The 15,478-nt window shown below is 38.3% G+C and overlaps 2 protein-coding genes across 2 annotated transcripts; one reads left to right on the top strand and one right to left on the bottom strand.

Moving 5' to 3' along the window:
- On the bottom strand, positions 1-3,482 carry s100z (S100 calcium binding protein Z). Its single transcript, XM_051413143.1, has 3 exons — positions 3,373-3,482; positions 3,100-3,273; positions 1-1,094 (listed from the first exon to the last, which is right to left on the bottom strand). Exons 2-3 carry the CDS (start codon positions 3,238-3,240, stop codon positions 939-941), a joined length of 297 nt encoding a protein of 98 aa, XP_051269103.1. The 5' UTR covers positions 3,241-3,273; positions 3,373-3,482; the 3' UTR covers positions 1-938.
- A 9,095-nt stretch (positions 3,483-12,577) lies between these two features.
- On the top strand, positions 12,578-13,992 carry ch25hl2 (cholesterol 25-hydroxylase like 2). The gene has a single exon (XM_051412570.1). It carries the CDS (start codon positions 12,719-12,721, stop codon positions 13,616-13,618), a length of 900 nt encoding a protein of 299 aa, XP_051268530.1. The 5' UTR covers positions 12,578-12,718; the 3' UTR covers positions 13,619-13,992.
- The last annotated feature ends 1,486 nt before the right edge of the window (positions 13,993-15,478 follow it).

The raw sequence follows: 15,478 nt of genomic DNA, 5'->3' as shown, positions 1-15,478 counted from the left end.
TTGTGTGTTCCAGTTTCCAGAGGATAGACTTTATTCACTGTAGGTTCATTTAGTTTTTACATGATGTCACCCAGTAGATTTATTTTTGCCATATAAGTTGTTATATTAGAAGACAATGCTCAAAGTCAAATAGTGTTCAAAACAGATTGGTGGTCAGACTTTTTAAAATGTTTCTACACGTCTATCTTTCTCATGCAACACATAATACATTTAGAAGCATTAAATGTTACAGACATTGTACAGTAAAATCCTTATCACTGAACCATAACTTGAACCTTATTCACCGTGATCCTGTGCATTTTTCCATGACGCCAGCTTTCCGCCAACACGAGGGAGAAAGGGTTCGTCCTTGGGGAACATAGACAGCAAGACTGACAAGGGACAAACATGTTTAAATGCACAATCAACCTGTAACAAAGAAAGACAATTATGCAATAATAAACTTTTGACATTTATAATGGAGCAGGGAGCGTCTCAGCTGGGACGTCTACTGGGACAAAAAAATGACAACAAAGGATTTAAGACAAATTCTTAAATGACAAAGTGTCTTTTTAAAGGTTAATTGTCGGTAATGATCATGCTGTCTTTTATAGACAAAACTAGGAGAGTGGAGCTTTTACTTTTAATGCACCCAAGTTAAACACAGCACCAAACACAATACAAAAAACGACAATTAAGACAATTAGGGAAAAGGGTACTTTGTATTTTCTACTCAGTCATTGTTTAACAGCTCCAGGCTGAAAATTGGTGAGACATCTTTTTGTTTTAAAACCTGCGACAATAAGACAAAGTATGTACGAACACTACATTCACAATGCTATACGGCGGGAAACGCTAATACAAAGGATTCAACTGATGGGACGTTTACTGCATTGCTTTTAATGTGATGACATTTTTAAACATTTTCAAACTGCTGATAAAGATTTACAGTTGGTTTTCTACTTGTTTTTCTTCTTCTGCTCTTGGAAGAAGTCATTGCAGGCAACGGTCAGGGCGGCCACCAACACAACAAACTCATTGAAATCCACCTCGTTGTCTTTGTTAGAGTCCAGGTCGTTCATGATTTTCTCCACCAGCATCGGATCCTTCTGAGACTGAAAGCAAAGTGGAGACGAAACGAATATTCAGTCTCTTAGCCTCTTGATGAGTTCATGTCTTACTTGGACTTGTAATCCAATAGTATTGACACTTCAGATCTCTGTTTGAGCAATTAAAAACAGCTTCAGCATTACATTTATTTCATGATATGGGAAATATCAGTCTGTCCATGCATGTAGGCCGAGCAACACGCAAGTTGTTTGATTGATATTGGAGGTTAATATTGACTCAAGGCAAAAGCTGCCATCCGTGTCCAGTGGAGAGCAGAGTGATGTTGCTGCTAAATGACCCATGAGCTGCAGCCGATCACACACGACATTTATTGCTTTGCTCATTTCCTCCAGGTTTGAGAAACAAGACATGGCTTTCCTTTTCAGCCCTCTAACCTCCGAGGCAACGGTGATCTTTATGTGGTGGCACTTATTAAAGGCAGCATTCTGGGAAAGGTTGAAATTAAAATCCAATCCACACTAAGGGCAAACTGAGATGGGGTTTATTTTATTAGGGAAATATATGGCTGCAGTTTTATCTGCAATGGATTTTAATGGTCAAAGAGACTCAAAGCTGCAGTTTTCTCATCAATGAACAAATTCATAAGAAATGTTTTATTTCCTTTTAAAATCTGAATTCCAGTAAAACACTGTTTACAGTCAAATTGTGATATATATATATATAATAAAAAACACAATAAAAATACCCTAGGTAAATTAGTAAAAATAGGAAAACGATGAAAACAAATTTGACTGTTTCAGTTGGGATAATATAAAATCCCACATACAGTATTTCCCCAGTATTAACATAAGAATAAAAAAATAATTTTTTGAGAAGTTTGTGTTTATTTAGCAACACCGATGTCCTGTGAAAACCATTTATCTCCAAAAAATTTCATTTAACATGCAACACAATATGGTTTATTTAGATTTAAAAGTTTATTTAAAGTTTAAATAAAATTGATTGAATAAAATAAACAAGTAGTTGTAAAATAAACCAGTTAAAGAGCTAAAGAACTAAACTGAACGCATCTGTTTAATATCACACACCCATGTCAAAATAAAACAATATAGTAATGGATCAAGGTTTGGTTTCCAAGTTTTCTGTCAGAGGAAACTGAGGGCGAATGTTATGCTGTGGCTGCGTCTATTCTCAGAGGTGACTATAGCCCAGGGGGATGTGATGACATCATGGGAGAGTCTATATTTGGAGGCGATATGGGCCACTGATGATGATGATGTGTGAGCACCTGAGGCTTCCCATCCACATGAGGGAGGGCAAGAAGGGAAAAGAAAGAAGAAAAAATATATATGAAGACATCAGAGCTTTGACTCTCAGGCTCCAGCCGTTTTCTTGACGCGTTGGTCTCAATCATTTGGAATCGCAGGCTTGTACAAACCGCTATCACACAGACTCAGGGGCTGGGGCTTATCTCAAATGACCTTATCTATCTCCTCCTCCACATCCTTTATTTCCCACAGTGCTATGATGTGAGAGCCACAAGCAGTTACACTTTGACAGCCAGATAGCAATCAATGAGAAAACAATTTCCTCAAACAAGGTCAGAATGCTCCTTCTTAAATCATTTGAAAACCTGGTTGGATCTAATTGAACTTATAAGCGGGTCAGTAACAGCAAAGCATCATGCAAAGGGGTAAAGATCCTTAATAAGTGTGTTACTGTGATTACTATTGGTCACTATAGATCAATTGAGGAAATACAGGGAGATGTAAAGGTCACAGTTTAGTGCACAAACACAGTCAGCCCTTTGCTCTGATCATTCTGTATAAAAAACATTGGTTCCTTCCTATTTACTAAAAATATGTTCCCATTAACAAATGTGGGTGCTCAAATTGAGGATGGTCAATTCTCTCTTCAATTTGACAAAAAAAAAAAACTAGCAAGCAGTTCATCTAAAAGCTCTTATTTATGATTTAAGAACTTCAATTCAAATATAAAAAATATTAAATAAACAAAAACTTAATCATAATATGGAAATGTCTACTTTACCGTGAGGAAGTCGGTGAGCTCACTGTTCAGGAGTTCCTTTAACTCGCCCTTGTTGAGTTTGTATTTATCTCCATCATTTCCAGAGTAGTTGTAGAAAACTGTTATCAGCGCATCCATTGCACCCTCGAGTTGGCTCGGCATTCTGCTGGACAGATGATGACGTCTTGTAGCTTCCTGGAAATTAATTTGTTTTCCGATTTACACATTTAATATAATAAAACCAAAGTATTTACATGAGAGCGAGAAATGTGTCTAAAGCAGAGGTGTTCTTACCTGGTTAGAGTCCCGTACAGATGTGATGAGAGACGCTGCGGCACAGCTTGTTTATGAGGAAATGAGGAGACGCTAAATGGGCCAACCTCTATCTGTGTGGCGATAATTAATTCCACAGGTGAGACGCCCATGGTAACTGTCTTTGTTTCCAGGTTTTTAATCAAGGCCGTTAAGTGAAAAACAAAACATGTGCCACTGTTAACCCTGGAGCCCCCATGGGTATTCATCAAACCCTGAGCCATGCATGGGCCTTTACACACGTCTGCACCACTTACATCCCTGAAGTGACTCCAGCACTCTGTATTTCATCGAAAGAGGATGGGTTCAGACCTGTCAGAGCAACCTACATCTTAAAGTCAGAATGCAAACTGTTTCACGTGTCCCTAACAATGTTTAAGGCACATTTTATTAATCTACATCTATATTTTAATGACTCAAACCTTCAAAACATTTTTAAATGCAGTTTATTTATGTGTATGACGCATGAAAACATTGTGACACTATATATATAATATGTGAGTGATACATGCTTATTGACCTGTGCTTCAATGCGTACTGTCCTTGTGGACATACAGAAGCCATGTCCTGCTGGGTAATGAGAGTGAGCACAAGGTGAATATTAGCTGAAAAAATAATTTGATGTATTTTGCTCAGGGGACACTACGAGTTTCCATTTTGGCTTTCCTTTCACATGAGTGGACAGAAAACATTCATTGACATGTTTTCTTCATCTACACTTATACATACTACATTTATTTCATTTTTCACTACATGTCAATGCTTTTTATTCCACTACATGTATCGGACATATGCAAAAACTATGATAATATCTTAAAAGTTCTTGTAAGTCAGAAAGTATTATTGACAAGCGCGTCACACCAAACAGTCTGATTGTGAAAGCACTGAAAACTGTAGTGCACACATTAAATACATACAGTAAATGAAACCATCCAACAGTACACAAAACACAGTTCTACCACAGTCAAATACAAGGAACTGTCATTTTGTGTAGATTCTTGCTGCCCCTGTATACAAAAGTGTTAGTGTTTCTACAGGCTCTTTTCAATGATTTCAAGGGGAATCCGACCTGGTGGCAGGTGGTGGTGGCATTAAGAATAACTTTATAGAAATAGCCGATCTTCTTGCTGATGGTCTTCTATGTTTATGTAGGTCATATAGAGGCATCGGCATTAACCTGAGAAGTAAAGGATATGAATACTTCTGCTGCTCATCTGGTTCAGTATTTAGTTCTCGGTCAGTAAGCACACGGGTTAAGCTCTTCACTTTTTTAGAAACTATTGCCTTCTTTAATGAATCCTTTGCCAATCAACCACTAATTAACTGAACTTGGTCATTTAGATTTGGGCTGAGCTTTCGAATGCTTAAAATGTACCTCCAAATAAAATACACTCGATTTAAAGTTTACCCAGTGGAAGGTCAAAATAACACCAATGCAGTACTGGGTTAACTTGACCCAGAAGAATATTGTTAGGATTACTAACACGTATTTCACGTGTTAGTAATCCTAACAATATTATATTATGAATGCCAAGGAACCCGCAGCAAGCAGACATGAAGATTAAAAGAGATGATTATAGAGAAAACACAAAATACTGGAGATGTGGCATTTTCCATCTGAGTGACTCTTCCCACAGGCCAACGAGGGAATGAAAAGACTATTGTGCAATACTATACAAAAAAGCACACGTTCAATATGACTCTATGTAAGAAAAAGTTAATTGGAGATCCGTTTACTGTAGCCTTGACTCAGCCTGTGACTATTATAATGTCCCCTGTTGATCTGGAGGATCTTTTTACTATAAAATACCAGAAAACAACCCTGATTATGTCATAGTGATGTCATCGGGGTTATCTCTGCTTGGCCTTGAGACTTGATATGTGTGACAAAAAGCCTGTGTGGAGTTTGAAGGATGTGGCTGTATACAGGGACAGATTAATGAAAGATGCTATCAAGTTGTGAGAATTGCAGAATCCAATGTTTTTTTGGAGCTTGACCCACACCAGAGGTTGGGTTGTTTCACCACTTTTAAATATATCTCTCCAAAGTCACTCACATAGGGGAAGATAATTCAAGAAGGCAGCAAAGTAAATCTCTGGAGTACCCCTGAAAGAAGTTTGAATCACAATGTGTTCTTATCTTCATAAAATATCTTCCTTCCTAGCATGACAAAAACCTACTGCACGTATGATGCAGTACAGCAGTTTCAGTGCTGAAGCTTTATCTTGACAGAATATACAACACAAATGTTTCAAGCAAAATACAGAAGTGAAGAGAGTTGTTTATTTTACATGTATGAAATTCAAATATATTATCATTGTGGGAATTCTCCACTATAATTTAATGTCCTGCATTCAAGATTTTCCTTAAAAATGTACTATTGTGATGTTTTTGGGGTTAATATTACTTATTTTACTAGTTTAGCTAAAGAAGTTGGAGAAATATGAAATACGTCAGACATGGTATGAAATAAGTAACTAGTAACTAAAGCTGTCAAATAAATGTAGTGGAGTACAATGGATGATATTTGCCTCTGAGATGTAGTGTAGTTTTTTTTGTTTTTTTTTTAAAGTATTATTTTTTTTGGCCTTTATGCCTTTATTTGACAGAGATAGCTTGGAGACAGAAGAAGGGGATGACATGCAGCAAAGGGGCGCAGGTCGGAGTCAAACCCGGGCTGCTGTGTATATGGGTCACCAGCTCTACCGACTGAGCTAACCGGGCACCCAAGATGAAGTGTAGTTGAAGTATAAAGCTGTATAAACTGGAAATACTGCGTACAGTACTGAGTGTCGGTACAGTACATTGCACTACTGCATGTGGGAAGTGCTATGGAAGTGGTTGGGTGGATTCTGGGTCTAGAAAGACCAATACTTTGCATCCTTAAACTCTGTGTAGTTAGGAAAAATAATGCACTTTGGTCGGACTGGGAAATCTTGTGCTTTTGGTTAAAGGTTAATACAACAAAGATGTTGTTTCTCATGCATCCTTTTATTTTTAATAAGTTTCTTTATTTAACCAAGACCACAATCAGTCCTGAGCCTTAACTCAGAGCTGTGACAATGTCCAAACATAAACATGAGTGTAATAAAAAGAGAGAGCAGATACTGTATAGCAAGAACATATGCTGTGTGAGAAACGTCTGTTGTCACAAGCATTGCATTTCCCGTTTATGTTGATTTTAAGGTGGTTTTACATTTCTTTGTTGTTCCAGATTCGTCGTATATAAAGGTCATTTGTTGTAAGCAGGGTTATCCAACCTGGTACATCTGCGTACTTTCCGTTATGTATACTTTATTTCAACATTTTGTTGACAAAATGATTTCCTAACATTTCCTGTGAAATACACCAGACTTGTAGAGACTTGCTTTTTCTTGCCAGCAGGTTATCTCTCAGTTTCACCTTGTGATTTGAAATCGTCATGTTCTCATTGTAGGGGTTTATTTTTAGCAGCGGCAGCTCTCATCCTTTGTCATTTTGTGTCCGGACGTGATTGTCCCTCCTCCTCTGTCACTGTGTCATAACTGACAGTGGAGAATAACACTCCATTCAGCCCTCAGCCCCCAAAGACAACACCTGAGGGATGTGGGCCAGCAACTTTTCTTCCACTAGCAGACACTGTCATGGAGAAAATAAGTTTCCATTTGTTAAGGTGATGAAACAGTTTCCCCTCACGGCTGCTAATAGTAAATGTTGTTGATGACAGAGACCCGTGAAACCCTTAACACAAACTGACATCACATCAAACACTGAAATCGTGGCAAGAGAAATTAATTTGATAAAATCCATAAAGCGCTCTGTTATTAGAGATATAATTCAGTGAAGTTCTGGAACAATCGGCTCAAGGAAATCAGGTCGGCTGAGTCAGTCTCTTCTTAAAACATACTTTTATCGAAGAGCCTATCCTGATTTTACTGGAATTTTAATTTACTCTCTTCTAATTTCCTAAATCTTTTTCCTGTTTTACCTGGTTTAAATTCTCTTTAAACATTTTTTTACAACTTGTGTTTTATTCAATTGTTTGTGAATCTTTTTGTAACATTGGTTTTAAAAGTGCTTTATAAATAATGACTATTATTACACAGTAAAACAAAAAGATAGTTTAACTCCAAAAAATTGTTGAAATGGATTCATCGAAAATTTTATGTAACACAAACTCAAACTATGGGTAAAAACATTCTTCATTTATTACACTTGAGTAGGTATTTTTTTATTTGACAGTACAGATAAAAATGACAAAATTAAGTCAGTGTCACTTAAAATTACTAAAGCTATTGATCAAGAATTTTTTAAGTTAGAGAATTAGTTTTACTTTAAAAATGTTTTTCAATGTAATCAGTTTCAGTTTTTGAGTTAAATGTATTTACTTGCTACTATTGTTATATTTATATCAGCACATGATTTGATTTCAGCTTAATAATTGTTATCTTCACATCAAAAATTTATAATTTATCAGGTAGAAAATAAACTGTGATTTTATATTAAAACAAATGTTTAAATATAACCACATCCAACTATTGTTGGATGTCTATTACATTTATATCAGTTATACATATCTACCCTCTGGACAGCAACACTGAATAGATAATACATCTGAGGCAAAACTGGGAAAAAATCACAACAGCTACTTTACATGAGGCAGCCTGTGTCTTTTATAAGGGATTTTTAAAGCCCTGCTCATGGTCTTTAAGGAGATAAAAAAGCCTTCCTCCCACATACATGACACATGATGAATCATTTTAAGTCTCCTTGTGTACCCGCAGGTCCTCTGCAGCGTCTTCAAGGTCACGACAAAGACAAAGGAGATCATGCTTCCATTCTGTTTGCGCCTAAGCTTTCTTCTATAAGATATAGAAAGATATTTTTAATGAATGTTATTGTAGTGTAAATGTAAAAGTATGAATCAGCTACTGGACTACAAGTTCATTTAATTTCCACATCTCGTCAGTTTATTTGTGTTGTGTGATGTTTGTCAAAATGTACTTGATAGTAAGTATGTATTTTGTATCTGTTCTTTCTCTGCATGGGATCAATAAAGTTTATCTTATTTTATTTTTACAAGCATGAATACTTACTGTGAATGAATACTAATATATTCTGACCTTGCAGTGACTGTTCAGTGTGCATAAGGAAACTGTTTTATTTTTATAAGCCATGCTTTGGTCCGTATCTAAAAAAAATATTGGATTGGTTGTCATCAAATTTTGTATGGACATTCATAGTTCCCACACAATTAATTCTGCTGACTTTTCCTCTAACGCCTATATATTTAATATTTCTATGACTCAAACAAAAAGCATTTGTGTTTCAGGATGAATTATCACATTAGTGTTCCTCTGACTTTTTATAGAGCATCATAATCAGTTTAAAATGTGTATTTTTCCAATAATGTAATTCTTTGTGTTTACTGCTAATTAGCATTTGTTAGCATTCTAATATGCTAAACAAACATTGTAAATATTATACAGTACCTACTAATCATTAGTATGCATTGCTAATGTTAGTCAAAGCTCACTGTACCTAAGTGCATGTGATTAGGATGGGAGATGTTGAAGAGAGAGAGAGAGAGAGAGAGAGAGAGAGAGAGAACTCAAACCTTCTGACGTCTCACTCTGACTCTGTATTCTCAGGTTTGTCTGCTCCTCTGTTCTGCACCAGGCTGACTGCAGGCTCTGTCTTCCGCTCCTGCAGAGGCTGTTTGAGTGGATGTAGACCTGCACCAGTTGATAAGTCCTGACATGAATTTCCTCCTGTTCCTTTCATACCTTCCGCAGTGTTGGAGACATACAGCCTCAAGCAGCCTTTACACAGAGAAAGAAATGTAGGCTGCTCAGAATGGCTGGGTGGATTCTGGGTCTCAAAGTTTCTTGAACAATTCAACAAAATCAAATAGCAGCTCATCAGACGCCGACAAAGGCTCATTGCTGGTTAATAAATCGTTAACGGCTGCATTTATATAGCACTTTCATCCAAATGGACTTTGGTATATAACAGTGGAGCATGAATGGTAACAGAAACCTAAAGTAAAGTCCAGTTGTTGTTGATCTCAACTCTTCTTCTTGAGATACAGTATTTACACATAAACTGATATCAGGTCTGCTCAGCCTTTTGTCCAGGTTTTATTCATTGTGCTGTCTTCCTGTTTATATATTATTGTCTTGCAAAGCAGCAATATTCAGGCATCAAAACATTCCCAAGAAAACCTGCTTTTGTGGTGGATTCGGTGAAGTCTTTCCAGTTGTCCAGTGTGAATTCTTCACTATATTAAGCTATATCAAGCAGCATCTGATCACTGAGCAGCTCCACTGGAGCAGCTGGGGTAACCACAGTGGTGGTGATGAAGGAGGAGTTAGCCTAGCGTTTCACTTTTCTCTTCCATATTTACTGTGTGTGTTAAGTTAGCTGTTTGTTGAAAGAAGGAAATCCCTGTGGCAGAGACTGTGCATGGCCTTGTTTCTTACGACAGGGATGGACACCTGAACATCTTGGTGATATGCTGCCCCCAATTTGTCTGGAGTATGAATTCGACAGGTGGGAAATTCTTACATATAGCTCCTTTAAAGTAAAATGTAGCATTTGGTCAAAGACACTGCACAGTTTCTCTGCACCAGAGTTCAATGGATGTGTCCTCTCTCTCGGGAGTGAAAGAAGTAGTCTCACACTTTGTCATCGTCTCCTCAGACACCTACATGTAGTGGTGTATGTTAGTGATGTGGTGAAGTACTGAGTGAGAAGTGGATTCTCATTTATTTTACACAACACCTGTCTGGCAAGTGGTAACACAGAACCAAAAATGGTTTGCGATCCTCCATATAGCAGAGACAGTGGATCATTGAGGCCTAATAGTTATTTTTGGCTTTACACGGAGGCCAGATTTCACCGATAATAGTTATTTTTGACTTCTGTGACTTTCAGTTTTTCCTCTGGGTTTGACTTGATATCAAAGTCCCACAGGAAACATCGAGCCTGAGGCCGATGTAATAAGTGTCCCCAGACAGCGTGCAGCATTCACTACAGTCTCACTGTTTGTTGTCAATGAATTATTGACCTCTGGATTTTCTCTAACCTGACTGCGCCAGATGTTTGTTTTCTATTAAGACAAGCCTTCAGTGCAGTTCTTCCTCACCTCTTTGAATGAATCCTTAAAATAACATTTTTGTTTTCCAGCAAACAGTCACTTCTCCCACACACTTACCGTTAAACCATGCCCGTAGCTCATGCTGTAGCTGCCAGTAGTTCCTCATAGGATTTTGATTGGTCCGGTGGCACATAGCTTGAAGCCTGGCAAGATGGATTCTCGCGTGATCTTGTGATTTCGTGATCTTGCGAGTCCAGTTGCCTTGCAAGGTTAGATTAGTTTTCTCATGCATTTTGAATTACTGCCCCTTTGGCTAACGTTAGCTGAGTTATCTGGAAGCTGTGCTTATTGCTGTAGTGTATGGTCCATGTATGTCTCACATATGCTTATAGATGTGATGTACATGCACAAGTCACCATACTTATATACTCATATCATATACCTCATCAAACTGCACCTAGAAGACAATAAGAATTGTTTAAAACAAAGTCTTAACATAACATAATAGTCTGAATTTAACCGAATATTATTTCTGGAGCTGATGGGGGAAGTAAGTAAAGAGTGAGCAATCCTGCTGTCTTCTCATCTCTGTTGAAAGTTGCATATGTGCAGTACCGTTCAAGCAGGATATACAGATTGGGCAGCACAGCTAATCATAATGTACCAATCAGGCAAGACAGCTAATCATAATATGTTAATGTGCTACATCGTCTGTAAATGCAAGACCCCAAGCCGATCTGGTAGGCCGAGCACATGTGGTACCTACACTGTAAAGCGTTACATCCCAACACGAAAGTTACATATTGTGAGAACAGGCTTACACGGAGCAGAATGGGAATGACAGAGGCACCCTTCACCTCATTACAAGTCAGTGTAGCATCACATTTTTCTATTCTGAAGCTATTTAAGCTGTTAGCTGTTATTTTGAGGTGGAAAAGTCACAAAGGTTGCTTTAAGTTGCTCTCAGTGTAATTACACACAGAACAATTTAGAGGAAGATACAAATTAAGACACAGTTGATAAACAAGGACAGCAAAGCTGAACAGAGGGAAACATATAACTATTGTGTGCAACGTAGGTGAAAAATATGAAAAATAGGTATATATTTATATTTAATCCAGTTCTGTTCATTCACAGTTTTATTGCCATATGTAACTGTGTTTTTGGTGAAGACTTGATTTTTACTGCCCTCTATTGGCTGATCAGTGGTATCAGAAAGTGTGCAGATCATATGGCAAGTCTGTTCAGAGAGCATGCTGTGCACTTTAAGCTGTGCTGTTATAGACAGGATTTATGTATTTGGGAAAGCCCACACTGTTTACACTTCCTATTTCTATAATAAAGTTCAGTTATAACGTGTATCACACTGAAGTGTGTTTGTTCTCCATGAAAAACACAACTGTATATATAGAGAATAGAATATATATAGAACCGAATGTTATGTTGACACATAATGATAATAGGAAGTTAAATTGTGTAACGTTTGACTTTGTATCACATGATATTTATTGAAAAACCTCCGCTTTGTACAAAATGATTGTGTCACACCATAGAAACAAGAACTGGGGTCACTGCTCCAGTTCAGTCTTCAACGAATGAAGTCTTCAATGAAATCTTTTTTTCTATGAATGAACTCAAACTGAGCAATAAGCCTACTACAATCCAGCATCTGAAAGGAAGTGCTTTTCAATTCATGTCTCATTTGACAGCTTTTCTATGATTGATTGCTTTTTAGGGCTCATGTTGTGTATGTGTGTGTGCATGCATGCTGATTATTAACATACAGCAGTGAATGTGTAACTTGCTTTAACGGTAATGTTTTCATAAAGGTTGCTTTGATTACATTAAAGTTAATTGTGAAATGCATAACCCCTTTTTCAAATTCACAAGTAAGCGGAAGCTTTCTCTCCATGATTTGGGGCAAAGATTGGAGCTGTTGTGGCCCGGCTCCTGAGTTCTGGCTGCAGTCCTTGTGCCCATGAAAAAGGGCCTTTACAGAGGGCCTTCTTTTAAAACACAGGGGGTGGGGTGGTGGAGGGGTGGAGGTGGGGCTTGAACATACATAAGAGGCTAAGACGGCCCGCCAGTCCAATTTGGCACAACTTCACCAGACAATTTGCTGTTGCTTACCCTGTACGAGGAAGCTGATTGGATCTTTCCATTCATTTAGACTCTCGATCCCCTTTTCTTTTATAGAAAATAATCATCTCAGATCTGCCTTCTATTGGAAGACAAACACAGTGTTAGTGATGAGCACAGGAAGGTTACTCAGAGCTGAGGCTTTATCCTGGATGTCTGATGAGGACAACGTGACTGGAGGCCAGTCCCACGGTTCGGTCCTGCAGCCTTTCTGGGACTACCTGTACCAGAACCACCACGACCTCCTGAGAAGCCCTCCCTTCCCCGTGGTCCTCTCCGTCTCCACTTACTTCTTCCTGGTTGGTCTCTACACCGTGCTGGACCTGCTTGCTCCCACCTGGCCATGCATAAACCGCTACAGGCTTCATCCTGACAGACCCGTCACTTGGCCTAACATCTGGACTACCCTGGGACTCACCATCTACAACAATGTGCTTTACATCTTTCCTGCTACAGTCGCCCAGTGGCTGTGGAGGCCGCCCACCCCATTGCCCCACGAGGCACCCACTTTCTGGAGCTTCTTCCTGGGCATCATGGGCTGCATGGTGGTCTTTGATTTCCAGTATTACCTGTGGCACCTGCTGCACCATCAGGTACCATGGTTGTACCGCACGTTCCATGCTGTGCACCACCAATACAACCAGACTTTTAGCCTTGTCACCCAGTACTTGTCTGGCTGGGAGTTATTCAGCTTGGGTTTTTGGGCTACAATAGACCCCATCCTGCTTCAGTGCCATTGCCTCACAGCATGGGGCTTCATGGTCTTCAACGTCTATGTGTCCATTGAGCAGCACTGCGGCTATGACTTTCCATGGGCGCTACATAACCTGGTGCCCTTTGGCCTCTGGGGAGGTGCACCCAAGCATGATGCTCACCACCAGAGGCCCGGCACTAACTTTGCCCCATTCTTCTCTCACTGGGACTGGCTGGGGGGCACCCACACTGTGCCAACTCCCTCCAGCCACGCTACAGCGGGAGAGCCAGACAAGATGAAAGGTAGAAAAGACTAAAGAGCTTGAGTTAATCTCTCACTGACTCTGTCTCTCTTTTACTCAAATGGCCTCTTTTGTACCTGCTCTTATTCCAACACACTTGTTTTTTCTCTCTTCCCTCCTACAGACCAGTTTCTCTCCTTCCCTGTCTGTCTGCCTTTCCTGTCTTTTTGAATATCTTTCACTGCTCGCTAATAGTCAAGAGTTTTGATTATCTAACATTTCTTTGATTATCTAACATTAAGTTGTTGAGAAGAATGATCTTTTATGTCTATTTTGTGTACAGTTGTGTTAATGTATTGTCATGCATTCTCAGGTCAGTTCCCATACATGTGTAACATGTTTTGAGCCACCTTGAAAAATAAGAGCAAATAATAAAACTACTTACTTGATGGTTGTTTCTTTATGTGTCACTAAAGAGACCTTATTGAGTATTTGCTGATGGTAGATGGTGTGATCTGTCAGAGTGATTAGCACGTACATTCTTCCTCTCTCCCTCCTCAGCACTGACCCTCTCACTCTCACGCATGAATAGCGGTCTTTTAGCTGCATCCCAGTATGATGCGTGGGCGCAATACTAATCTATCATCCTCTCTTTCAGACGAAATGTTCTTACTGGGAGAGTTCTTAATTCAACTCTCCAAAACAAATATATTTGTGACACAAAGTCTTCAACTGTGAAAATAAAAATGTGATATTTAAGGAAGTCTTTGTGTTCACAGAAGCAGGGGTTATTCTGAAATCTCTTACTATGTTAGGACACATTTTTTTGTTAATAAATCAAAATATAAAATCATGCTGCTTTTTCAAGCCAGAATTTCCTCTAATAATGTATAAATCAACTAATATTAACTGAAAATGTTTTGGTTTTTTCACTTATATGTGGTGTTACTTGCATTTCAACGAACAAACCAACAGAGGTCACTTTTCCTCCAAACACAAATCAGAGCAGCAAGGCTACAAATTACACACCAAAGAAAGACTGCAGCTTTTACAAGACTTACTCTGACAGATTGATTTAACAAAAGATACACACTTTTTCTGCAGTAGTATATTGAGAGACAGCACACAGGAAGTACAGTGTATCATAGTACTGTGGTGTTGGTTTAGCCACAGTTGTTGTGACTTGTCTCTCTTAGCTAACCAAACAGGCAGTCAGAACTGGTTTGGTGTGTTTCTGGTTTATGAGGGAATTGGCTGTTGCAACAAGTCATGCTCATTTTAGAAATACTGTGTTCAGTTGCCTCGAGCGTATTTGTCTGTGTGTCTTTGTTATAAGTATTCTAGTGCTAGGTAATTAAATTAAATAAACAGACCATGTCTGGTAATTTTTATCTTTAATGTTAATGTAATATTCTCACTGTTAGTTATTTTTATATCTTAAATGATTTCAATCTCAAATGAATAAAAATAAGTTTAACTTAAGCTATTTACATCAGAGTTTTCTGGTGAGGTTTGAATGACTGTGATTTGTTCTGCAACAAACTCCACACTAACTTTTCTACTTTTTCATATTCTTACACTTCATAAACGTCAGCCTTGTGATTACAGAACTGTTGCAACTTACGAGAACCTTAAAGCATACCATACATTTTGCAATGTGGAAATATGCAACACAAACCACCACGTATACATGTGAGTGCAAGTGCAGAAGTAACTCCACTGGTATAATTACCAGCCATGTGCATTTTATAAACAATGAATTATAAAACACTGCTTAAAGTTAAATAGGATTAACTGAATTTAAAGCAACATTTAATGGAATAATGTATTGCTTTCTCATCTGTGTATGCTAACTATGCCAGCAGAACACCTTCTTTAAATCCCAACATGCAGTTTTTTTCCATTTCAGTTTTTGTATGGGTTAAACAAACAAGA

This window comes from Dicentrarchus labrax, unplaced genomic scaffold (genome assembly GCF_905237075.1).
Source record: "Dicentrarchus labrax unplaced genomic scaffold, dlabrax2021, whole genome shotgun sequence".
In the NCBI taxonomy this organism is placed as follows: Eukaryota; Metazoa; Chordata; class Actinopteri; family Moronidae; genus Dicentrarchus; species Dicentrarchus labrax.
Note: the sequence above shows the minus strand (reverse complement) of the source record. Positions and strands in the feature narration are given on the sequence as shown.

Excerpts from the sequence above, each read along its gene's own strand:
- s100z (XM_051413143.1), bottom strand. The coding sequence starts at position 3,240 with ATGCCGAGCCAACTCGAGGGTGCAATGGATGCGCTGATAACAGTTTTC. Across the intron at positions 1,095-3,099 it reads AGCTCACCGACTTCCTCACG|TCTCAGAAGGATCCGATGCT; the intron begins GTAAAGTAGACA and ends CTTTGCTTTCAG.
- ch25hl2 (XM_051412570.1), top strand. The coding sequence starts at position 12,719 with ATGAGCACAGGAAGGTTACTCAGAGCTGAGGCTTTATCCTGGATGTCT.